Source organism: Caretta caretta, chromosome 16, assembly GCF_965140235.1.
Source record: "Caretta caretta isolate rCarCar2 chromosome 16, rCarCar1.hap1, whole genome shotgun sequence".
Taxonomy (NCBI): domain Eukaryota; kingdom Metazoa; phylum Chordata; order Testudines; family Cheloniidae; genus Caretta; species Caretta caretta.
Window position 1 is genome coordinate 795,674 of NC_134221.1, and position 24,885 is coordinate 820,558.

Here is a 24,885-nt window from a genome sequence, read left to right on the forward strand (position 1 = left end):
GACTTTTAGATGAGATTAGCACTGTTCATTTTTAAAGCTATGGAATCAAGCTGTATTCTTGTTTTGTGAAATCCAGCTTTACCAGTGCAGGTTTGTTCCATACACTTGTGTTTGCAAGCCTACAGTTAGGTGGCCCAAGTGCCAAGTTTCCGACTGTTTCCCTCATTTACAGTATTAACATTTTGTGTTTAGTGTAGCTATTAAAAAGACATTCCCTTTCTTGAAGAGTTCACTGCCTGACTGACAACGATCAAGACAGGACCCAGAGGAGAACATCTGGAAAGAAAGGGATGCAAAAGGTGTCTTAGCATACATTGTTCAGGTTTCAGAGTAGCAGCCGTGTTAGTCTGTATTCGCAAAAAGAAAAGGAGTACTAGTAGCACCTTAGAGACTAATCAATTTATTTGAGCATAAGCTTTCGTGAGCTACAGCATCTGATGAAGTGAGCTGTAGCTCACGAAAGCTTATGCTCAAATAAACTGGTTAGTCTCTAAGGTGCCACAAGTACTCCTTTTCTTTTTGCATACATTGTTCAGTTTAACAGATTGCTGTTGGGGAAACTTTCCCTTTCTCCATCCCTGCTAATAATTATATCCCTTTCTACTATCAAAAATAAAATGAGTGAACTTTCGCACCATGCTTTCTAGGGGGTTACTGAAAGCGTACACTGATAGTGGACATTCTGCTCAGCAGCTAGCTCACTCTGCCTGTAGCTTCTATGATGAATTTAACAGTCTAACCCCTAAATTGACTGGCTCCTATATTCAGCCTTTCAGTTCTTTGCCCAATATGCCCTCCTCATCCTTAAGTTGCTGTATAGCCTGTGATGGCTTTTATCTTCCAAGAGCTGCGGCCTGGTCTGAATTCCTACTGTCCTTAGTGCACTGAATATTATCAGTTAAATCTAATGACACTATTCTTGTAAGGCTAGGATTTTGTCCTTAATCTAATTTGAAAGGACTTTAATACTTTTTCATTGGCATGTCAGTGATTTTTAAGAGTTTGTAGCACATTTGGAGCTAGTGAAGTTTTGCTAGTGTTCACAGAATGTGCTCATATCTAGGTAATTTGCTAGACTGGAAAGGGCTTTGTATTTTTAGGTCTTACAAAAACCACGTGATGAATCCGTAACATATGTTCAACCATTTCAGGCTTATCCCAGGATAGCTGAGCTGAAAAACCATTCTAGATAACATGTTTCAGAGTAGCAGCCATGTTAGTCTGTATTCGCAAAAAGAAAAGGAGTACTAGTGGCACCTTAGAGACTAATGCTCAAATAAATTGGTTAGTCTCTAAGGTGCCACTAGTACTCCTTTTCTTTCTAGAGAACATGTATTTCCTAGGTCCCTTGTGCTTAAGAACTCCTGAGTGGAGGTGGGTGACTGGATTTTTTTGTTACTGGCTATTCTGAAAACATTGTTTCAGGTTGAACCCCAAACTGTTTCAAAACTTTTGCTGAATCAAAAATTCCAAGTAGGGTCAGAACAAAAGGTTTCATTTTGACCTGAACTTTCTCATTTCAATTTTGGGCATTTTGACATGCAAAGGTGTACTAGATTCATAAAATGGCCAGGGCAAGACTCCCCCCATTATAACCTTTAGCCCACTGGTTGCAGTGTTTCCCCAATGCTGGGTCTTGAACTAACTGTGGGGTCAAAGTGGTGCCCCAGAGATGTTCCCCACCTTTCTAATGGGCAGCAGCATGAAGGAAAGCCTCAGAGGAACATGTGGAACAGGCTACTGACTCTGCTATTTGGCTCAAAACACTTCCTCTGTGCTGCTGCCTGGATTCTGCTTTAGGCAGTGGGCTGGGAAGAGGGATCTGGGTACTACTAGTCACACAAAAGAAATGGCCAGAGTCAGCAGCCTGGAAGCAATTGCAGTCTAGCTGTGAGGGTAGAGGAGCTGACCAGGGCTGCAGGGAGAGCAAGAGCAAAGGAGAGCCAAGCAGGAGGTTTGGGGGCCAAATGGCTGCAGGACTGAGCACGAGGGACAGGACTAGAGGACTGAGGAGAGGGGGAGTAGTAGTAATAGTGGGTCCCCCAAAAAGCCACAATGCAGATGGTGGATCACTTTAGTAAAAAGTTTGGGAACCTCTGGATTCAGGGTACTCACCTGGGTTCTGTTCCTCTCCGCCTGATGTGGAGAAGAAATTTGAATGTAGGTGTCCCACTTTGCAGGATGCCCTAGCCAGAGGACTATGGGATACTCTGGTATTGGGCTTTCTCAATCTCTCCTGTGGAAGCTGTTCTGCTTTTTATAAATAAAGTCACTGGTGCAGGGACTTAAAGTTGGATCTCCCAAAACCTCGGTGAGCATCTAACCTATCAGGCTATAGTCATTCTATCTTTCCCTGGCTCAGTGACTATTCATTTTCATGCAACAATAAACAACTAATTTCAGCAGAGTAAAATCCCACCATTTTCATGAAGTTAAAATAGGTAGTTGATGGAAAAATGTATCTCAGATCTAGAAAAACCAGATGCCCTCTGAAAAAGATTGGACTAGAACCTGCTGCAGTGGGCATTAGTTAACTGCTCCCACCTCCTCCCCACCTTCCTCAAGCTCCTTTGCTTTTTTAAAATTAGAAACATAAAAGCTCAGGCACCCAGTTTTCATCATAAGTGAGATGCTGGCAAAGAGTACATTAAAGTGGCCATTCTTCTCCGAACAAGAGGACATAGGAATTACATCCTCATGCTTAAGAATCAATATTTTACATTTGCAAAGCCTTGTACAAACAAACCACAGCTAGACATTGGGAGTGTAAGGTTCCCCAGCTGTAAAACTGGAGAAAAGATTAATTGTTTATAGCAAACTTGCTGTGGGACCTTGAGCAGAACCAGGAATTCCTGCTTTCTAACACTTTGTCCATTAAACAATGAAACATCTTGATTTATTACTCCTGCTCATGTCATTTTATATGCCCTATTTACACATGGAGATGCCTTTTGTATCTCCAGTAAAAGGAGTTGATGAAAAATAAAGGTACTTTAATATTAAATCAATTTTTAAAATTCTTAAGATACAAGTACTGCTAGCTTAGATAAGTTGGAAGATGCACAGCTGCTGGTAGTGGTTGTGTGAGATAAGGACAAAGTTAATTTGATTTCCTTACACAAGAGCTTTAAAAAGTGCAATGCTCTGACATTCAGTTGCCTGACTCAGGAGCAGGCCTCAGTTGTACATAAATACTAGGGATATTGATTGCATCCAAAGAAAGTTGCCTTAAAACTGGGACTAGCCTCAGACTGGTTACATGTTTAGGTTTCAACAGGACAGTCCCCACCCTTTGAGACAGCTTATAGCTTAGGCCAAGGGTTCCTATCGTTCTTTTTGGAAATTTCCCCTTGCTCTTGTGCAATACTCCATTTATAATAATCCATTGTATATAGGATTGATATTTGGTCACCTAAGAGCAGGAAGATGGAAATTGCCCCAGGTACTTAGTGGTTGGCTTAATACCCTGAAGGATGAGCGCTTGTATCCCTGTCTCATCTAATGGAACAATCAGGGAACAATGGAAGCAGATGGCTGACTGGATGGATGAATGGACAATAAGGTGGATAGAAAGCTGGCTAGATTGTCGGGCTCAATGGGTAGTGATCAACAGCTCGATGTCTAGATTGCAGCCAGTATCAAGCTGAGTGCCCCAGGGGTCAGTTTTGTTCAACATCTTTATTAATGATCTGGATGATGGGATTAATTGCACCCTCAGCAAGTTTGCAGATGACACTAAGCTGGGGGGGAGAGGTAGATATGATGGAGGATAAGGTCCAGAGTGACCTAGACAAATTGAAGGATTGGGCCAAAAGAAACCTGATGAGGTTCAAGAAGCGCAAGGGCAGAGTTCTGTACTTAGGAAGGAAGAATCCCATGCACGGCTACAGGCTAGGGACCGACTGGCTAAGTAACAGTTCTGCTGAAAAGGACCTGGGGATTATAGTGGACAAGAAGCTGGATATTAGTCAGCAGTGTGCCCTGGTTGCCAAGGTCAATGGTATATTAGGCTGTATTAGGAGCATGGCTAGCAGATTAAGGGAAGTGATTATTCCCCTCTATTCGGCACTGGTGTATTGCGTCCAGTTTTGGTCCCCCACTACAGAAGGGATGTGGAGAAATTGGAGAAAGTCCAGCAGAGGGCAACAACAACGATTAGGGGGCTGGGGCACATGACTTATGAGGAGAGGCTGAGGGAACCGGGATTGTTCAGTCTGCAGAAGAGAAGAGTGAGGGGGGATTTGATAGCAGCCTTCAACTACCTGAAGGGGGGTTCTAAAGAGGATGGAGCTAGGCGGTTATCAGTGATGACAGAACAAGCAGCAATGGTTTCAAGTTGCACTGGGGGAGGTCTAGGTTGGATATTGGGAAACACTATTTCACTAGGAGGGTGGTGAAACACTGGAATGGGTTACCTAGGGAGGTGGTTTTTAAGGCCTTGGCTGAGATGATTTAGTTGGTGTTGTTCCTGCTTTGAGGAGGGGACTGGACTAGATGACCTCTTGAGGTCTCTTCCAACTCTAATCTTCTATGATTCTATGACAGCATCTGCTGCTTTTGATCCCAGGCCACAACATGAAAAGACACAGGTACGGCCCAGGCAATAGCTGGTTATATTCAACGCTCTGCCCTCCTCCATTTCTGAATTACAAATCTGGTTACTTTTTAAAAATGTTTGAGATATCTAAAAGTTACACACGACAAGTCAGTAGGATTTTCTTTTAATAGGTACTGAAAGAGGGCAGGATGTGTTTCCCTCTCTAGCCGAAATCTCCATATTCAACATTTTTAAAAAATTTCCTATGGATTAGTTGCTGCAGAAACTTTCAAGGGAAAGCTATAATATTCTTTGCTTCTTAACGCACATAGTTCTTGGGAAACAACTGGAAGAGCTTGCCTTCTTGAGTAGGTTCATATCCATATTTCTCAAGGTTATTGGGGTCAAAAGTTCCTTCTTTAATATCCTTCTCAATCTGTGGGGCAACAACTTCCATGAAAAGCTGTTTGGCCGTCAGTGGTGGTTCTGTCCCTTTAGGAGTCTTATAGGAAACATATGGTTTGAGCTTAAACCCTGTCAAATCCGGAACCACAAATTCAGGGACCATTTCCTTAATTTTGATAAATTTCCCACCTAAGGTGACATAACCCAATTTCCTGGCTCCTCTGCCTTTGTTATGGCTTCTGGGTCCACGTTTGCTGGTAAATTCAGCCATTCTGTCCGCACCTCGGACCAGGCCTCGAGCGAGGTTGGTAAGCAACCCCATGCTGAATGTCTGCAAGAGGAAACAAAAGGCGGCGTAAGAAGAGAGCGCGAGCGGCTGTTCCTCGCACGGCGCGTGGGTAGGACTCTGGCCTGCGCTTCGCTGGGGTAGAGAAGAGCCCGGGAGCTCCCGCTGCACACAGCGCCGCTGCTCCGAGCGGGCCCCAGCCCTCGCCGCTTCCCTCCCAGCCGTGGCGCCTGAGCAGCCGGCTGCCCGCGCGGGTGGGGACCAGCCCGCCGTGCCCGGCAGGCGCAGCCGGCCTGGGGCCCCCGAGCCACGGGCGGGTGGGGCCGCCGCGGGTCCCTCTGGACAGGGCGCCGGGACGAGGGGGTGGCCTGACCCGTCTCTCCGGCGCGGCCCCGCGCCCCCTGGCATCCGGCCCCGCGCCACCGACGGCGCCTCCGGCGAGAGACTCTCCCACATCCCGCCTCACCGGCGCCGCGCTCCCCCTCAGCCGCTCGACGCTCGCCCGCGGCGCAACTGCCCGCCCGCCCGCGGCCGCCGTGACGACACGTGCCAAGGCTCTGGCCAATCAGCGCGGAGAGTCGGGCCGGCGAGAGGGCGGAAACGTCGTCGCGTCGCGCGTGCGCACACGGCGTCTTTTGCTGGCGGAAGCGGCCTAGGAAGCACGGTCCCGTTTCTTGAGTGACCTCTGCCCTCTGCCCTGACTTTTAACCCCTGACCTCCTTTGCAGGGCCCCCCCGTCTCCTGTCGAGAAGAGACGCTTTAACGGCGCCGGGAGCCCTCGGTGAGTCACCCCGCCTCCTGGGCGCTCCCGGCGCCGGCCCCGCTGCCCCAGGGGCTGGACCGCGAGCGTCCCGTCCCCGTCCCCGTCCCCGTCCCCGCCGCCTCGGCCCGGCCCGGCCCGGCCCGGCCCCGCCCCGCGCCCCACCGGCCCCGCCTCTGCTGAGATTCCCGCGCACGCGAGGTCACCGCGGAGCTGGGTGCTGCCGGCGGCGGCGGGCGCCTCAGGGCAGCGGTTTGGAGCCTCTCCCAGCCCCTGGCTGCTCTGGGGCCTCGCTGGAGGCTTGGGCCCGATCTGGCCGTGGCCGGAGCAGTGACGGGCAGCGGCACGGGTAGGTGATGGGCCCCCGTTTACTCACGGCGCTTCTGCACAGAGTCCGCTCCCGCGCGGCGCGTCCCCTCTTGGATGCGGGGTTATTGCAGCGAGCGCTGGGTATCCCGGGGCAGCACTACGCTAACCTGCCCCAATGCTTGGTTGGGGTAGGGTGAGAATTATCATTGCTGTTTGCAGCGTGGTTTTCGCTGTGTTGGTCCCAGGACTTTAGAGAGACAAGGTGGGTGGGGTAACACCTTTTATTGGACCCACTTCTGTTGGTGTGAGAGACAAACTTTTGCGCTGACGCAGAGCTCTGCGTCGGGTCTGGGAAAGGTACTCGGTGTGTTTGAGTGCCTTTCTCAGACCTGAAGAAGATCTCTTTGTAAGCTTAAAAGCTTATCTGGCCCACCAACAGAAGTGGGTCTAATAAAAGACATTACCACATCCGCTTTGTGTCTCTATTTATTATTGTTTATTTATATTGCAGTAGCTATTAAAAAGCATTGAGCATTGTGCTCAGTGCTGTACAAACACAAAGGAGATGGAGTCTTCACCTTAGAGAGTTCTCAGTCTAAAGCCCCAATTGTACAGAGATGTACCTGCTTGCTTAATTTTACATATAGTGAATATTCCCATTGATTGTGCTGCAGTAGTCCTTCAGTGTGACTACTCATAATGCAAAAAATTAAGTCTTTAGAAGAGCAGGGTCTAAATAGACAGGAAAAAACATAAACAAAATGTCAAAGTATATTGTGAATCAGTTTCCTCCCCCCCATCCCCCCAAGCCTTGCAAAATTGTCATGTAAGTGTACCAGCCCAGGCACAAAAATCTACTTATCTACCCTTTTTGATGTTAATAATTAAAGAAAAATGATTTTTTAAAAGTAAAACTGACTAGCCTTTTAAGTGAATAAACAAAAAACACAAAGATGCTGCATCACAAAATGTCCTTCATTTTGACAGCTATAGTTTACTATAGTGGTTTTCAACCTTTTTTCATTTGTGGACCCCTAACAAATTTTACATGATTGTGCGGACCCCTTTGGAAACCTTAGTCATCGTCTCTGGACCCCAGAGACCATAGGTTGAAAATCCCTGGTTTAGTGTATAACTTAGGATACTTCATAGTGTACTAATGAATGTAACATTGTGTAGTCTGTCAAAATCAAATAAAAGCATAATGAGGTGGTAAGAATGCACTACATTTTAGTACAGGAGGTAAAGTGTACAGATTAATGGAATTCACATTTAAGCTAATAGAAAATCCTTTACATCCATTATACTTACAGGGGATGTTTCTTCATATTTAAATAATAAGACATGCATGATAGGGTGAATATTGTGGTTTTTTCCCCAGTTTTTTAAAATTGAGTTTCATTAGATCTCTGTGTAGTTAATATTTTTATTTATATAAATTTGTACACTGACAGAAAATAATGTTGTTTTTCATAATTTGAGCAGAAAAACTAAGATTCATAAGACTCAAAATAAAATCTGTTATACTTTTAAATATTTTACTTTTTCATTGTGGAATATGGAATTATTTACTAGAAATGCTGAAATACTTTAAAAATGTCCCTCAAAAGATATTTAATTAAAACTTTTTCTGTAAATAGTGACTAAAAGGGACAGTGTCAGCTTGAAATCTATTCTGTTTAAAAGAGATATAAGAAATTTAGTTTAAGGCACTTGTTGCTGCCTTTGAATCCCCATTCCAGTTTCTGTGGTTTTATTTTTTGTTTTGTTTCATTTTTAATGAATTTGTCTTCCCTGTTGCTGTGTAAAAGGTTGACAGCAGAGGAAATTGACTAATTGCGTGACTCATTGGATTAGCCACTGTTACCTTAAACTCAGTCTTTCAGGAAGATAATTTGTTGGGGTACAAAATAGGGCTGCTGTTTTTTAAGGCTTTGGGAAGAATGTTAGGCTATGTCTACAATTTTGTCATTCGTGGGTGTGAAAAAAACTCACCTCTGACATAAGTTTTACCAACAAAAATGCCGGTCTGGACAGCGCTATGTCGGCAGGAGACCATCTCCTGCCGACATAGCTATCTCTGGTCATTGGGGGTGGTTTAATTATGCTGACGGGAGAGCTCTCTGCTGCTGGCATAGAGTGGCTACATAGGAGACCTTACAGTGGTTCAGCTGCAGCAGTACAGCTGTGCTGCTGTAAGGTCTGTAGTGTAGACATAGTGTTAGTTTCATTTAATTACTGATTGGGTAATTATGAACTGTGCTAAAAAAGCAAACACCATGCAATGGGATAAGACAAGCTAATGTTCATCGCAGAAGCAGTATTTTTGGCACATATGTAGTACTTTATAGTATTGTTCCCCAGAAAACTCAAACTGTTTGCATAAAGGCATTATGTAGGATATGGTGACGCTGTGTATTAGAACTTCCTAGGTTGACCTGGCTACTGATCTGCAGTTCAGGTCTATGCTTTGAATTGTGTTAAGTATTGTGTCAGGTCTGGGTTTTCTAATGGTTCTACAAGTGGTAACGATATGGCTATGAAAGTATAAGGGAAAAGAAGCCTGTAACAGCTGATGGTCTTTGCCTGAAAACTGCATCATGTTAAAAGTGGGGACCTTGCTGGAAAATGGTGTTTGTTTTGCTGACTCAATGGTACAATTAGCTTGTTACGCCCACCTGGGTATAAGGAAAGTGGATATAGCCCTCAGGGACTGAGAGAGCACACGCTGCACTGTAGGGTTTGGAGCAAAAAATGAAACCTAAGCATAGCCTTATGCTCTGGTGAGGTAAGCATAGTGGTAGTCAGGCTTGAAGAGAAGGCTTGGGCTGGGTTTTCAGTTTGGAAGTAGTGGGTAAATACATTAAGATCCCAGGAGGGATGACTTTTAATTCTGTGGCCTTGTGTACATTACAAAGCCTTGACTTCTCTAGGCAAAAAAGTGTATTTTTCAATCTGTATTAAGCTAACCGATATTAAAATCTTAAGGTCGACAAGGCAGTTGCAGTTTTAAACTGAGTTAGCTGTTCGAGGTGAATGCCATAGGGTTTACCTTGAGCAGCTAACACAGATTAAAATTACAACTACTTTGTCCATCACTAGGATTTTAACATGGGTTAGCAAAACACCAGTAAAACTCATCTTTTTTCTCAGTGAAGATACAGGCCAAATGTTTAAAAACAAATCTCATTGTTGCTAATAGCAATTCAGTTGCACTTGTATTAGAAACAGTGGGAGCCCTAGCATGGAAGGCTCTCTGGCTCCAGCAGCCATTTTCAATATTATGTTTGGGACTTTCTTTGAGCAGGTTTAATTAATTTGGTGGGATGGGGGTGCTGGCTTGTTGTTTTCTGTTTGGGCTGCATATGAGACCCTTGATTGAAACCCATAAACACAGCTTGGTTACCATGTAGAGAGTTTCATTAATTATCATTGTTGTACTAAAATATTAGAACAGCAAATCATCACCCTGCTTGTTTATTTCTTCACTGAGAAACTTGCTGTTTCCTGTATTTTCTCTCAGGAAGATGAAGAAAAATGCAATATTTCTATTAACTTGCCTTGTCATGACAAATAAAGAAGCTTGGAGGATTAGTTCTCAAACACTTCGCATTATGGTTATTAACACTGACTGACTGTGGGAATGATGAATGTCACTTACTAACTAGGTTTTCTTCTCTCATTTATTTCCTCCCCTCCGCCCCAAGCCATGGGTGATGAGGACAGCAACTCCAGCCTTGAGGTACAGTATGCTGAATTTTTATATTTATACTCTGATTTATTCAAGCACTTATTGTGTTTCCAGTATCTGGAACTTAACGTGCCCAGTTTAGTAACATCTGGCTAACTTGTTAAAGAATATTGGCTTTAAATAAGAACTGTTCCACATGTAAGATATTTTGTTTTCACCCTCCAAAATCTTTAAAAGATTGGCCCCAGCTTGCTGTCATTTTTCTAATCCTCTTCATCCAGTTGCATTTCTTATCTCCTCCAGCCTTCATTATAGTCTAAGATATTACCAAAGTAACTCAACGTAAACTGCATATAATATACTCCCACACTTCTTTGGTTGCCCTGTAGCTTTCAGGCCCCAATCCTGTGTATGCTTATGGATGCGCTTAACTTTGCTCAGGTGAGTTGTCCCATTCATTTCAATAATACAGCCACAGACTGAAGAGCTGGAAAAAGGTAGAGTCCCTTGACAGCTGCCTTTTACTATGGCTATACCTTGATGTACTAAAATATATGATTTAATAGAGCCTTAAGGCAATTATGTGTTGGGAATTACTTATTCCTAGGGGAAAAAAAGGTAGGCCATGCCAGCTTTATTTAAATCACAGTTTCAGCAATCAAAGCATAACAACATGGAAACAAATCTACTTGACAAGCCAGGAGGATATCTGGTAATCTCAGAGGGAGCTGGTGGTAATAACAGCAAGACAAGGCTCTCTTTACTGGTGACTGCCCAGATGGGACATGCATCCCCGTCAGAAACAGCAAGGTAAAATTAGTTGTCAAGATAGAATTGTTGATTTACAGTCCCCGATGGACCCATAGTCTATTACAGCATGAACCCCGAAGAACATTCAGGGCACATTACCATATGAATTGCTATGATTTAGTAATTATTGGCAACAGAAGGTTGTGTATATTTGCCAGACATCTAAAGGGTATTGTCCTGGGAAGTAAACCATCTGGACTAATTCCCACAGGAAAGAGACTACTAGGAAAGAATAAGCAGGGATTAGTCTACCCACTAAACCGAACTCCGTCTTCCCCAGTCGCTATAGTATCATTCGAAAGAGATCCCATTGGGAACAAAAGAGCACAAGTTGTGGTGGGAGAAGACGTTGGGAATGGAACTACTCTTTGAATGAACAGGAAGGAGGAAGATTAAAAATAGCAGCATAAGGATTAAGCTAACAGTTGTAAGAATTTTTTACCTGTTTGTTTTCTCTGATAATCAGTGGTGGATTAATGGATGGGTCCTGTACCAATTTGGGGGCCCCTGCAGGTGTGCCAGAACCTGTGTAGAAGTGGGAGGGCCACCAGTGCTAGAACTGTGGCCCCACTCCCTGCTCCTCCTCTTCCCCCTGAGGCTCTGCTTCCAGCCAGGCTGGAAGCCAGAGGTGGGCCATGGTAAGAGCTGCCCCAGAGAGCCTGGCTTGCTGTGGGGAGCCTTGGACCCTCCACCTCTCCTGGGCAGTGGGCCAGGTGACCTGAGAGCAGCCCTCAGTATGTGTCCCTGTCCCCTGGCGTGTGCCGCCCATGGTAGGTGGAGAGTCTGGGGCTCCACATGGTTGTCTGGGCTCTCTGCAGCTCTTACCATGGCACGGCTACAGTTTCCCGCCTGGGCAGGGGCCTTGAGGGGAAGAGGAGGAGCCGGGGGTGGGGCCTCATGGTGAGGGATATGTGGGGGGCCAAATGTTCTTTGTGTCCAGGCCCCAAAAAATCTTAATCCACCTCTGCCATAATATAATTATGTATAATTTAAAGCAAAGCTTGAAAAAGTTACCAGACACCTACTCGTTAGGTGATTTGAAATATTGAAAGGGGTGGCAGGTGGAAGAGAACTCAGGACTACAGTACCCCCAACTGCTGGAATTTCTGTAAATATGCTGGCCTGGACCTTGTTGGAGGACTCCATCTTTCATATGGCCTTTGGCTAGTGAGTCTCGTATGTTTAAACCCGTCCTGTCCCACATGGGTTATGAGGGAAAGAAGAAACTTTCTCTCTGCCCCTTCTATTCTTGACTGTTGAGTTGAGGGTTGCTCTACTTCTCTTATCCTTCACCCAAGTTCCTGGCTACTGCTCCAGTAAGTGTGTCTGTACTGGTCTGTCCGTAACCCAGTATCTGCATATTGTGTCCCGTCTCATCCATAGTTTGGTACTTACTTCTGCTATATGCAGCATTTTTAATAACAGCTCTTGAAATGACCAGTGTTTTACTACTTTCCCTTGGCAGCTGCGATCAGCAGTGGAGCTGTTCTTATAATCAGGAGTAACATACTGCATCAGTTCATATTTTGAAAAATGTTTCAGGTTATCATTAGTACTAGAAACCTAACTTTAAAAAGGAGTCCAAAGTAGGTTGGAAGCTGGTAGTTTAGAATTTTTCTGTTTAATGTTCAGTGTGTAGGAACTGAGTGCTAAGATTGGTGCAGAATTATTTACGTAACCTTAAATTGTGATTTCCATAGTCTTTGAGTTTTTCTGTGCCTGTGTATAATGGTACACCTTTTCTTGAATTGCACTTAGCAATCTGAATTGTGTCTTCCTAGGCAATTATTTTTAAAAGTATTATATGATCTTATTTCCTTAACATCACTTTTAAGGGCTTTCAGACTTTATGTAGGAGGTTCATAGACTCATAGATTCCAGTGCCTGAAGGGACTATTGTGATCATATAGTCTGATCTCCTATATAACACAGGCCATAGAACTTTCCCCCTCAAAATTCCTTTTGAGGTGATATATCCTATGGATCTTGTATAAATTATTGTATCTAAAATTAGTTTGTTCTGGTAACAAATTGGAAAAATTGTGGCTTTGTGATGGTACAGAAAGTTACTATTTTAGGTGACTGCCCTCAAATCACAGCTCTCATTTGCTTCAAGTATATTGAGAGTTATAGTGCATTTTAGAAACATAATGTATTCATACAAAATATTGGTACAGTTCTTAAAATATTAGGTCTTATTTTGAGAAAGCATGTTGTATATTTCGAAACTGTATTGCCTTCGGTACAGATTTCCTGTCCTCTTAGAACATATTGTCAGATTTGAAATAAAGAACACCCTACAGAGGCGCAGTTTGTTGGTGGGACTGAGAGAACACTGCACTGGTTATGTTTGATTAAGTTTTGGAAAATAGATTTGTAACCATAAAGGCTAGAAAGCTCTTTAAAAAAGTTTTATTTATTTATTTTGTTTTTAGATGAAAACTAACTGAACTCTGCAGTGGAATGGAGCCATTGTTGACTTAAAAAAAACCAAAAAACTGTGGAATTCATGACAGTGACAAACAGCCAGCCATAATACTCTTTAGGCCAGATTGAGCACTTATCTGAAGTTAGATGACAAAACATTTGACGTCTAAAACTTCACAGTCAACAGTTGTTTTAGACTAACTGCTGTAAGTTCACATTTTGAAAGTTATCTTCACAACTAAAAGGGTTAGGTGTATGCAACTTCAATTTCGTTAAAATAGCTTGTATTTTGCAGAATCTGAATGTCAGATTGTAAATTTATCAAACAAAGTTCCTGACAGGTATATTGTACAGTTAAACTTATAGCAAATAAATAATTGAAATATTTTTAAAAATTTGAAATTGCTGGCAAAGTAAATAATCACTGCAAAGCATTGAAATATACATATGTATGAATTTTTAAACTTCTGAAATGAATGAGTGGTCAGTTGTAAATGGACAAAAATCCCCCCCCTTGTGAAAAATCAGATTTTTGTTTTGAGTTTTCATATAAGTAGTTCTGAAAACAATCTAAGAACACTATGTGCTTCTACAACTAAAAAGTTAGTGAATAAAGTAAGCTTTATAATGGAACATAGATTGCCACTCAATAGTTAAAATTGTAATCCGTATCTCTCTAAAACAGTCAAGAATCATGCTGTGTAATTTGGATACACAACAGGAAACATTTATGTGGCAGCTGGGTGGGATCTCCTGCCTTCAATCAGAATATGGTTGTGGCAAGAGGGAAAAGCTGAGGGTTACTCCTGGGGGAATTTTGCAACAAAAAATTAAAAATTCTGCACACGATATTTTACAAACATACTTGTTGACAGGTATTTTAACGATACGGACAACAAAAAAGATTCAGGAAATGTTTTTGGACAAATAGATTCCTTACTAGGCATATTAATACAGAACTCTGAGTAATAATTCATTTAAACTACAGTACAGAAACGTATTTCCCGCACCCCTCAGAAGCGGTGCAAAGGCTTGGGAGAGTCAGGGGTAACGGAGAAGCTGAGGGAGAGGGAGGTAAATTGCTGGGAAGGAGCCTGGGTGTGAATTTGGAGGGTTGTTGGGCATGGGTGGGAAAAGTATGGAATAAAAATTTGTGGGGGCAGGGAGGGATTGTTTGGGAGCATCCCCATGCAGACCCTGGCTGTCCCCTAGCCTCTCCCATTTAGTCAGGCACATCTGCCCCTGTCCCCATGTGTTCCTGTATCCCCATGTGTCCTTGCACCCCCATCCACATGTGTTCATCTGCCTCCACTCAGACACCCACTCCCCCATCCCTGTGTCCCTGCCCCCACATAGCTCTGTGCCCCCATTCAGCCACCCCCTGTCCCTATGTGTCTCTGAACCCACTTAGCCACCCTCTGTCCCTGTGTAGCTCTGCACCCCCTCTCCCATCACTATGTGGCCCTGAACCTCCCTCCCCCCTGTGGCCCTATGCCTCCACTCTCATTCAGCCCCTGCCCCAGTCTGTCATCCCCCACTAGCCCTTATGAGCCCGTGTCTGACCACCCTCCAGCACCCTGCGCTGTCTATTTCCCCATAGCCCATGTCTCCTGACCTGGCCTGACAGGTGCTGTGAAGAAGGCAGGCTCTTTCTCGTCTTTAGCTGGCTGGGAGCTGCTGCTGCGCTGTAGTGGCACAGCACCCTCTGGTGGGCAAAAGGCAGAACTGCAGACACATTTTGGCAGAAGCTTTTTTTCTGCACAAAAAATTAAAAATATGCTTGGTTCATTAAACATGTGCAGTAGCACAGAATTCCCCCAGGAATAAAGAGTGGTGTAGGAAAACTTCAGATGTCTGTACTTTTTGTCTTTAAAAAAAGTAAAACAACTAGAATGTTCTAGTAACTCTTTTTGTAAGTTAAATGTATTGTTAACCATACCTGTTCTCAGATGATGCCTCTGAATTTCCAGTGTATGATGGTTTTTAAATAAAATAAAATCAAAATAAGTTATATGAGCACTAATCTTGGGGAAAGAAGACTAATGGTATCCAATCTAATATGTACTGTGATGGATTTGGAGGGGCCTATAATAATTTATGCTTGACCAGGCTATTGGGGTGTCTGTTTGAATATGTTGGTTTACTTTAATAGCTGGATGTTGGGAAACAAGCAGGAAGGCAAAACAAGAGCTCCAGTGAAGACACTTCTGGGTAAATACTTCAAAGGGGGTAAGAGACAGTGGCTCAGGCATTAACTGGGGAGATCTGTCTTTTGGCTCCTGCTAAATTATAAAGCTTGTTTTGCCAATTCTCGGAGCCTGTGGCTCAAAAGGATTATAAACTGTTAAAAAACAAAACAAAAAACACTCTGGCCCTGCGGGGGAGGCAAATGTTTTTCGCTGACACATACATGTGCCCTCCTGGGGGCATGAAGAAGCTAGACCTTTTTTAGGCTTCAAGGGGAATGGTTGACCTGGAGGTAAGATAGATGTGTGTGTAGACCTTTTATTATTTTAAACTCTTTTTTTTTTTCTTATGCTATGTTCTGACTGTTAAGATTTGTTTTAAGAGAGCTGGTTTGGGTCACTGTATTCATTTCAGGTCACACTCTCCTGAGGGAAAGACCTGCAGGTACCATATTTAGTCAGGCCTGCTGGGATAAGCATGGTCAATACGCAAGGTCCTGTTGTGTAGGACTCGATTTAGGAGAGGGAGAATTGTGGGATGCCACCCTAGCGATAGAAAAGACTGGGGCTTTTCAGCTTGGAAAAGAGACGAGTAAGGGGGAATTTGATCGAGGTCTTTTAAATCATGACTGGTGTGGAGAAAGTAAATAATGAAGTGTTTGCTCCTTCTCATAATACAAGATCTAGGCGTCATCCAATGAAATGAATGGGCAGAAGGTTTAAAACAAACAAAAGGAAGTATTTCTTCACACAACGCACAGTCAACCTGTGGAGCTCTTTGCCAGAGAATGTTGTGAAGGCCATGACTATAACAGGGTTCAAAAAAGAACCAGATAAATTCATGGAGGTTAGGTCCATCAATGGTTATTAGCCAGGATGGGCAGGGATGGTGTCAGAAGCTGGGAATAGGTGACGGGATGGATCACTGGATGATTACCTGTTCTGTTCATTCCCTCTGAAGCATCTGGCACTGGCCACTGTCAGAAGACTGGATACTGGGCTAGATGGACCTTTGGTCTGACCCAGTATGGCCCTTCTTATGAGACCTGAGGTGAAGGGGATGCACTCAGAAACCAGAGAAGAGGTCAGAGGTGCAGCTAGCTCTGTAACCATGATGTACACACTTAAAAAGTGAAGAAGAAGCTGTAGGACTATGGTCTCTCAGCACCAGGCTCTGTAGAGCTAGTAGAGCTTGTCACTTCCTGGAATTATAGTTATTTGGTTTGTGGAATTTACAAGCATTGCTGACTGTATGTGAGGAACTTGTAAGTTCCTTGAGTCAAGCTATTGGTCTGCAGGTATGGTAAGAAATATGAGAGGTCTGTATTGATAAGCATGGAGCTTACAAGGTCTTTTAGGACTGTCCACATGCCCCAAGCCTCTGTGAGGTAACTACCTCTCCCCTTGTGTGCTGCTGATGTGCTCACTTCTCTCAGGTCTTTGAGGTCACTTCCTCTCCCCTTGTATCCTGAGGGACTGCCCCACCTGCATCAGGCCTCTGTGAGCCTGTATTTGGAGCGAACGTTCTCCTACTGCACACACTGGTATGGACATCGTGTGAGATCTTCCACACCAGGGGTTCTCAACCTCTTTCTTTCCGAGGCCCCCCCACAACATGCTATGAAAACTCCACGGCCTACCTGTGCCACAACAACTGTTTTTCTGCATACAAAAGCTAGGGCCAGCATTAATGGGAGGCAAGCAGGGCAATTGCATGTGGCCCTACACCATGGTAGCCCCTGCGAAGCTAAGCTGCTCATGCTTTGGCTTCAGCCTCTGGTGGTGGAGTCAGGGCAGCATGGGCTTTCTGCCCTGGGCCCCAATGAGGCTAATGCTAGCCTTGTTTGGTGGACCCTCTGAAATCTGCTGCTCATGGACCCCCAGGGGCCCTTGGACTCCTGGTTGAGAACTGCTACTCCACATTTTCCTGGAGGGTTTGTATCTCTTCCTGCCCTTCCCACTTTTTCCAGGAGCTAGATCACAGGCACCAGGTTCTTTCACCCTACGGCTTCCTGATTATTTTTCTCGTATTCTGAAATCATGAATACCAAGCGTTAGCCAGTATTTACAATTAATTTGTGACAAATATGAACTGTGTTGCATAGCTATATTATTTCCCTTGGACAGTAAGCCAGCATCAGGGACGTATACAATTCCTACAAAGTGTGTCCTAGTAGGTCAGCAAGGTCTCTGTGTGAGCATGGTATACGGCTGGTATTTGGGAAGGAAATTGTTTAGATTAAATATACAAACAACATATGAGGCTGAAATTATTATGCATTTATAATAGTGTTCATTCTCATGGGCTGGTCAGGAACGGGCAGGGTTTATTAAGCATGCAGTCCACTTGAGCTATAGTTGAGAAGGCACATGATCTAGTAGATGGAATTTAGGAACTCCAGAGTTCCATTCTTTGCTCTGCCACTGGCTTCCTCTGGGTCAGCAGGGCAATATACATGTAGGTTACTTGAGATAGTGTATACCTAGTTACACAACAGGAGTGTTTTGGGGTTTGGCTAACTACATCTCAGGGCTGGGGCAGGGGATTGGGGTGCAGGATGGGGTGAAGGGTGTGGGCTCTGGGAGAGAGTTTGGGTGAAGGAGGGGACTCTGGGCTGGGGCAAGGGGTTGGAGTGCAGGAAGGGGTGCGGGGTGTGGACTCTGGGAGGGAGTTTGCATTTGGGAGGGGGCTCAGGGTTGGGGCAGTGGGTTGGGGGGTGGGGTCCAGCCAGGTGGCACTTACCTCGGGCGGCTCCTGGGCGGTGGTGCAGTGGGGCTAAGGCAGGCTCCCTTCCTACCCTGGCCCTGCACCACTCCTGGAAGCCGCCGGCATGACCCTGCGGGAGGGGGAGGGGGGCAGGGGGATCTCCGGCCAACAGGACCTGTGGAGTCGGCATTCGGGGTGGGGGCAGCGTGTGGAGACCCCCTCCCAGAGGCTGCAGGGACATGCCAGCCACTTCTGGGAGCGGCACAAGGCCAGGGCAGACAGGGAGCCTGCCTTAGCCCCGTTGCACTGCTGGACTTTTAGCGGCCTAAAATCTCCCTTTTTGGCTTCAGTAGTGTCCGGGAGATAGAGCCTGATTCTGGGAGACTCCTGGCAAAAATGAGAGTGTTGGCAACCTTTCGTCTAGCTGTAGCATTTCAAGTGGAGACAAGCTCTGAGCCCTTCATTTCTGCCCAGGATGCTCTTGGCAGGGCTGCCGGTTAGAGACCAATGGAGTCTTTGTGTTCTTCCCCTCCTCTTTACTTGACTCAGCCCTTTTATATTTCAATAGCATATTATCATACAAGGCATTTCTTCCCGTCCCTCAAGTGGTGTCCCTGGGTGCCTTATGACATGTCCACTCTCTGCATCCCAAATACCAATAGCTAGCTTCAAACTTATCAGAAACCTACCACTAGCCAGAGGCTGACTGACCCTTCAAGTAGGGTCCTGGGGAAGCAACCTGGTGTAATAGCTTCGCTGTTGTGTGTGCCCCTCCTACTGCACTCATCTGTCACATTTACCTGTGTCTAGAGTAGGGGACTAATCCATTTTTGGTAAATCCAGCAATGCTGCTGTTCAAAGAGGGCTCTCTAGGAGCTATTTCTACCTCCCTGGGTAGGACCTGAGGACAGTCTCCTAAAGTTGCACTATTGTAATTATGTATATCTACACAGCCTGCTGCAACAAGCCTCTGAATCTGGGTTGACAGACTTGGGCTTTTGGGGCTTGCACTACCATGCTAATAATAGCTGTGTAGAAGTTGCAGCTTGGGCTCTGAAGCCTGGGCATACAGGTGGGATTCAGAGACCAAGCTCCAGCCTGAGCTGCAGCTTAAAAGCACTGTCCGCACTGTTGTTTGTAGTGAGAGCCCCACAAGCCCAAGTCTGTTGACTGGGCTCAGAGGCTCACTGCTGCTGGCTGTGTAGATCAGCAGTGCCCAAACTTTTCCTCTCGTGCCTCCCCCTACCAATAATGGAATGTGTCCTGTCTGCACACCCCCCCCCCCCCCCACACACACACGCCCCGGTGTCTGAGAGCAGAGTTGTGGCAGAGAGCAGGGACCGACAACCAAACCATGGCAGGGAGCAGAGGCAGGGCAGCAGCCAGGGACTGGGAGCGGAGCTGGGGTCACAGCTGGAGCAGAGCTGGGGGCAGACCAGGCCTGGATGATGCTCCCTCCACACCCTCCCATGAGGGCTATCCTGGGCCCCACTGCGCCCCACTGGACAGGCACACCCCACAGTTTGGGGACCATTGGCGTAGAGGTATACTATGTGAGCTCAGTACTTAGTAAGGCTGCAGCTGGGCTAGGGACATGGAACAGCTTTATCTCCTGAGGAGGCCCCCTAGAGAGTGGGCTCATAGCTGGAGTTGGATTGGTGATCCCTACAAAATAGTAACTTATCCTGCCTCTCCTGGAGCATGCTAACAATTATCTGACCCTAACTGAAACCTGTTCACCCCAGAGGTGCCTGTATTTCAGTAGTAGGCAAAAGGACTTCTGTTTCTACAGGGTTTGATCCCAGAGTCCATGTGTAGCCAGATCTCCTATTGACTATAGCCGGAGTGTTGATTGTGCTGTTAGTTACTAGAGTCTGCCATCTCAGGGTATTGTTAGATCACCAGCTGCTGTTAATCAAACATAGAGCAACAGTTCCTTGACTTTAGCAAAGCTTTTGACATGGTCTCCCACAGTATTCTTGCCAGCAAGTTAAAGAAGTATGGGCTGGATGAACGGACTATAAGGTGGATAGAAAGTTGGCTAGATTGTCGGGCTCAACGGGTAGTGATCAATGGCTCCATGTCTAGTTGGCAGCCGGTATCAAGTGGAGTGCCCCAAGGGTCGGTCCTGGGGCCAGTTTTGTTCAATATCTTCATAAATGATGTAGAGGATGGTGTGGGTTGCACCCTCAGCAAATTTGCAGATGACACTAAACTGGGAGGAGTGTTAGATACGCTGGAGGGTAGGGATAGGATACAGAGGGCCCTAGACAAATTAGAGGATTGGGCCAAAAGAAATGTGATGAGGTTCAACAAGGACAAGTGCCGAGTCCTGCACTTAGGACGGAAGAATCCCATGCACCGCTACGGACTAGGGACAGAGTGGCTCAGCAGCAGTTCTGCAGAAAAGGACCTAGGGGTTACAGTGAACGAGAAGCTGGATATGAGTCAACAGTGTGCCCTTGTTGCCAAGAAGGCCAATGGCATTTTGGGATGTATAAGTAGGGGCATTGCCAGCAGATGGAGGGACGTGATCGTTCCCCTCTATTCGACATTGGTGAGGCCTCATCTGGAGTACTGTGTCCAGTTTTGGGCCCCACATTACAAAAAGGATGTGGAAAAATTGGAAAGAGTCCAGCGGAGGGCAACAAAAATGATCAGGGGACTGGAACACGTGACTTACGAGGAGAGGCTGAGGGAGCTGGGATTGTTTAGCCTGCAGAAGAGAAGAATGAGGGGGGATTTGATAGGTGCTTTCAACTACCTGAAAGGGGGTTCCAAAGAGGATGGCTCTAGACTGTTCTCAGTGGTAGCAGATGACAGAACAAGGAGTAATGGTCTCAAGTTGCAGTGGGGGAGGTTTCGGTTGGATATTAGAAAAACTTTTTCACTAGGAGGGTGGTGAAACGCTGGAATGCGTTACCCTGGGAGGTGGTGGAATCTCCTTCCTTAGATATTTTTAAGGTCAGGCTTGACAAAGCCCTGGCTGGGATGATTTAGTTGGGGATTGGCCCTGCTTTGAGCAGGGGGTTGGACTAGATGACCTCCTGAGTTCCCTTCCAGCCCTGATATTCTATGATTCTATGAGTTGCCAGGAAAACACTTCTTCATCTATATCTGTCCCAGATCTTGTTACTGTGTGTTTCGGATGTGGGGAAGTCTACCCTTATCTGAGCCTCTGTCATGTTAAGATTCGATTACTGCGCTGTACTGCCCTTTACATACAGATGTGCCTTAAACTGATCTGGATACTGAAGTTGGTGCTTATTAAGGAGCATATCTTGCTGGGAGCACATGACATCCGTGACTCTGCATGTCGCCTGTTGGTTTTGGAGTGGCGTTTAAGGTGTTTGCTGTCAACTATAAACCCCTAAATGGCTTGGTTCCTGCTTATAGGGCTTTGCATTTCTCCTCTCCTGGGCCACAGCTGTGGTTAGTGAAGGTGCCTGAATTGAAGTCCCCTTGGTTTAAAAGAAAAGGAGATGCTGACAAGGCATTCTCTTTGAGGGCCCTTGACTTTGGAACTTATTCCTTGTGATGCTTCTTGGGGGTACCCAGGGTTCTGAGGCATCTTGCTACCACACGTCCTTAAAGATAAGTTACGCTGTCAGCTTGCTTCCTCTGTGAAAGATCCAGGGTGTCTGTCTGTACACACAGACATCTCAGAGGAAACCATTGTCCTTGTTCATAAGCAGGACATTCTCCTGTTTGTTCTTTTTTCCCCTGTAAACTCCTTTCTTGTAGACTTTTCCATCTCTTAATCGATATCTGGTTCAGTATGAATAGGCCTCCATTATGGAGTGGACAGTACAGATATGACCAGACGGGGAGGTTTAAGCATCTGTTACGTCCTGCCTGGAAGGAACCTGTCCGAGGCATGTCACCTTGATCTGCCTTGCCTTAAGAACATAATTTTTAGTATAGATACATAACTTCTTAAATATTATAATCATTGCAAAATGTATGCAAGGATGATGACCATTAGTAGAGACCTTACATGTCACCTTTGGTGAAGTATTAAGTATGTGCCTTCTGCCAATTGGCATCAAGAGGCCCCTGAGTCACACTCCTTCACCACCCAGGACTGAAATAGCCTAGGTCTTTGGGGAGGGAGGAACATAAGGGCTGGTATTTGTGGATGACAGTGTTTGATTTTTTATCACTGGTTGTTTTAAGGTTAGGGAAGTTCTTGAGTTATTTCTTTTGTGGCTGTATGTGGCATTTATATGAAAGGCGCCTGGATCCTCAAACAAATGGTTTTAAAATACTTGTTATAAGTAGAAATTTAATAATAAGGAATCACAGGATCAGATCCTATACTTCACACAATCTGTTAGATCCTAAAGCGCCTTACTATGTGGTTGAAAGGAAGACACTATATAAATGTAAGAAAATTACTTTGGATGCATGAGACCAGATGTGCAGTAACTGTTACTGAGATTTCTTGCTATGTGTACAGATAGTCTTTTAAAGAATCTTCAGTTTTTGCAAGCTTTTTCCTTAATTGTTCCCTTTCTGTTCTGGCTTTAGGCTGGATTCCCAGTGGGCATAGATCTACGAACACGAGTTCTTCAGTTCGTAGAAGACAGAATGCAAACTACTATGGTAATATACTATTTTCATTGATTGGATGCAAGATAAAATGTGTGTATAAATAGCCTCCTGTGTGTTACTTCTCAGGTACAGTCAGTACTCCTGGGGGAATTCTGTGCCAAAAATAGAAAATTCTGTGCACAATATCTTAAAATTCTTTAAAATTCTATGTATTTTATTTGTCAAAATAGCACAATATAATCACGCTGGTTTCAATTATTTTGGTAATTTACTTGTCAAGAACTATGTCTGTAACAGTACAGACGAGGAAAAAAAGATTTAGGAAATGTTTTTGACAAATAGATTCCTTACTGGGAATATTAATACAGAACTTTGAGTAATAACTCATTTAAACGACAATTTAGAAATGCATCTCCTGCACCCCTCAGAAGCAGTGCAAAGGCTTGGGGGAGTTGTGGGTAATGGAGGAGCTGAGGGAGAGGGAAGTAATTGCTCGGAAGCAGCCTGGGACTGAACCTGAATGGTTGGTAGGTATGGGTGGGAGAAGTATGAAACAGGGCTTTTTTGGGGAGAGAGATTGTTAGGGAGTTGGGGAACCTCCCCCATGCTGACCCTGGCTGTCCACTAGCCTCTCCCATTCAGTCAGGCACATCTGCCCCTGTCCCATGTGTCCCTGCACTGCCACTCAACCACAGTTCCACCACCTGTCCCCATGTGTCCCTGCACTTTCCTTCCCATGCACCCCCTCCCCTGGTCCCCATTTGACCCTGCACACCCCCACCCCCGGTTTCCCTGCAGCCCCACTCTCGTTTAGCCTTCGCTCTAGTCTGTCCCTCGCAACAGCCCCGTATGCCCTGCTCTGTCTGTCCCCCCAATATCGCATCTTCCTCACCTGAACTCACAGCCACATTGCTATGAGAAAACCAGCCTCTGCTCTCTCCCTATCAGCTGCTGGCTGCTACAGTGAGCTTGCTACCCTCTGTTTTGGTTCCACAGCAGCCCCTGTTGAGTGAAAGATGCAACTGCAGTGCCTCTCTGACAGAATGTATTTTCTGTGGAGAAAAAAAAAATCTGTGGGGTACCTGAATTCTGCACATGTGCAGTGGCGCAGAATTCCCCCAGGAATAAGTCAGAGCTTGAGTGGGTTATGTGATCTCACATTACTGCAATACATGAAGTGGAGTTTTCACCCCATGTGCTACCTATTTATTCAACTCATAGGTCCTTCAAATAGAAACAGAGGATCCCAGGGGTATGTGTGTGGGAGGGAGACTGTGCAATTGTGTAAATGTTGCAGTACTTAGTTATATCACAGTTGGGTCACTTTTTTTTTTTCCTTTTTTTCAAAATGAGGATTTCTGAACATGCCCTGAATTCCACATTCACACCTTGCTGAGTGTTTGCTGTAGGATTTAGCAAAATTTTAAGGAATATTTTAATTATTCACTCTTTTTCCTAACCTCTCCCCACAGCTAACTGGAATAGTAATTGGAGCTGCAGTGGCATTGCCCCTTATAGGGATTTTTGTGTTTGTCGTTTACAGAAAGGTGAAGCAATCTAGTAAGTACTCAACTTGCTACACATGCTTTAAAACAGAATCTTCTCAGTGGAATTCCTTTACCCTAATATTTCCTTAATGTAATGTGATGGAGCCAGTGCTTGTTCTGGAGGTAATGATTCAAGCAGGAAAACAGCCTTAAAAGGACACAGAAGTTTTGTTGCATTGCTGATTGTGTTAACTGTCCAAGTGTCTGCAGTGTTCAGGAAGCTTAAAATTAGATGGGTTTAGTTTCTTTAGCATATAATAAACTCCATGGCATCACAATCAATATGTAAATAACTTGGTGTAATCAGGAGATGTCACTGAGTTTGAGTGGGACAGAGGTGAAAATTGGGGGCATCCCTGTGAGGGACAACTGATGAATCCAGTGCACAGCTATAGAAGGAGCCCAAATCTTTGGGAGAGAGGTGAAAGGCCCTTCATGGCCTTTTAAAAAATTAAATTTATAACAACTGCTCCTTGTGTATTGGAGACATGTTAAGTTCCTTCTTCAGCTGTCTGTTTTTTGGCCTGGCCTGTCGGAGCAGAAATGGCATAAATGAGACAACATGTGGTGGATCAGAGTCCAAATTCTAGACATCATGTCTCCATGGCCATCAGGGGCTGAAAGTACTATGGAGGCAGTATCCCTGGTGGCTGCTGGGAGGGCCCT

The 24,885-nt window shown here is 45.1% G+C and overlaps 2 protein-coding genes across 7 annotated transcripts in view; one reads left to right on the plus strand and one right to left on the minus strand.

Moving 5' to 3' along the window:
- Positions 1 to 4,705: 4,705 nt before the first annotated feature.
- On the minus strand, positions 4,706 to 6,548 carry MRPL41 (mitochondrial ribosomal protein L41). Of its 3 annotated transcripts, none has more exons than XM_048823402.2 (2): positions 6,365 to 6,548; positions 4,706 to 5,273 (listed from the first exon to the last, which is right to left on the minus strand). In XM_048823402.2, the coding sequence occupies exon 2, from the start codon at positions 5,262 to 5,264 to the stop codon at positions 4,857 to 4,859; it is 408 nt and encodes a 135-aa protein (XP_048679359.1). In that variant the 5' UTR covers positions 5,265 to 5,273; positions 6,365 to 6,548; the 3' UTR covers positions 4,706 to 4,856. The 3 variants fall into 3 exon arrangements, with proteins under 3 accessions (XP_048679359.1, XP_048679358.1, XP_048679360.1); XM_048823401.2 differs by lacking the exon at positions 6,365 to 6,548 and adding an exon at positions 5,695 to 5,792; XM_048823403.2 differs by lacking the exon at positions 6,365 to 6,548 and adding an exon at positions 5,602 to 5,724.
- Positions 5,872 to 24,885, plus strand: part of PNPLA7 (patatin like domain 7, lysophospholipase) — a 437,365-nt gene continuing 418,351 nt past the window's right edge. For 3 of the 4 annotated variants that reach the window (XR_012665266.1, XM_048823395.2, XM_048823397.2), the window contains exons 1-4: positions 5,872 to 6,009; positions 10,005 to 10,039; positions 22,649 to 22,723; positions 24,145 to 24,232. Coding sequence is in view for 3 of the 4 variants with exons in the window: in XM_048823395.2 (XP_048679352.2) it covers positions 10,007 to 10,039; positions 22,649 to 22,723; positions 24,145 to 24,232 (196 nt within the window). In the remaining variant the exon portion in view is untranslated. Of the gene's footprint in view, positions 6,010 to 6,180; positions 6,338 to 10,004; positions 10,040 to 22,648; positions 22,724 to 24,144; positions 24,233 to 24,885 lie in introns of those variants that run through there. The other variant, XM_048823396.2, reaches the window with a different exon arrangement.

Excerpts from the sequence above, each read along its gene's own strand:
- MRPL41 (XM_048823402.2), bottom strand. The coding sequence starts at position 5,264 with ATGGGGTTGCTTACCAACCTCGCTCGAGGCCTGGTCCGAGGTGCGGAC.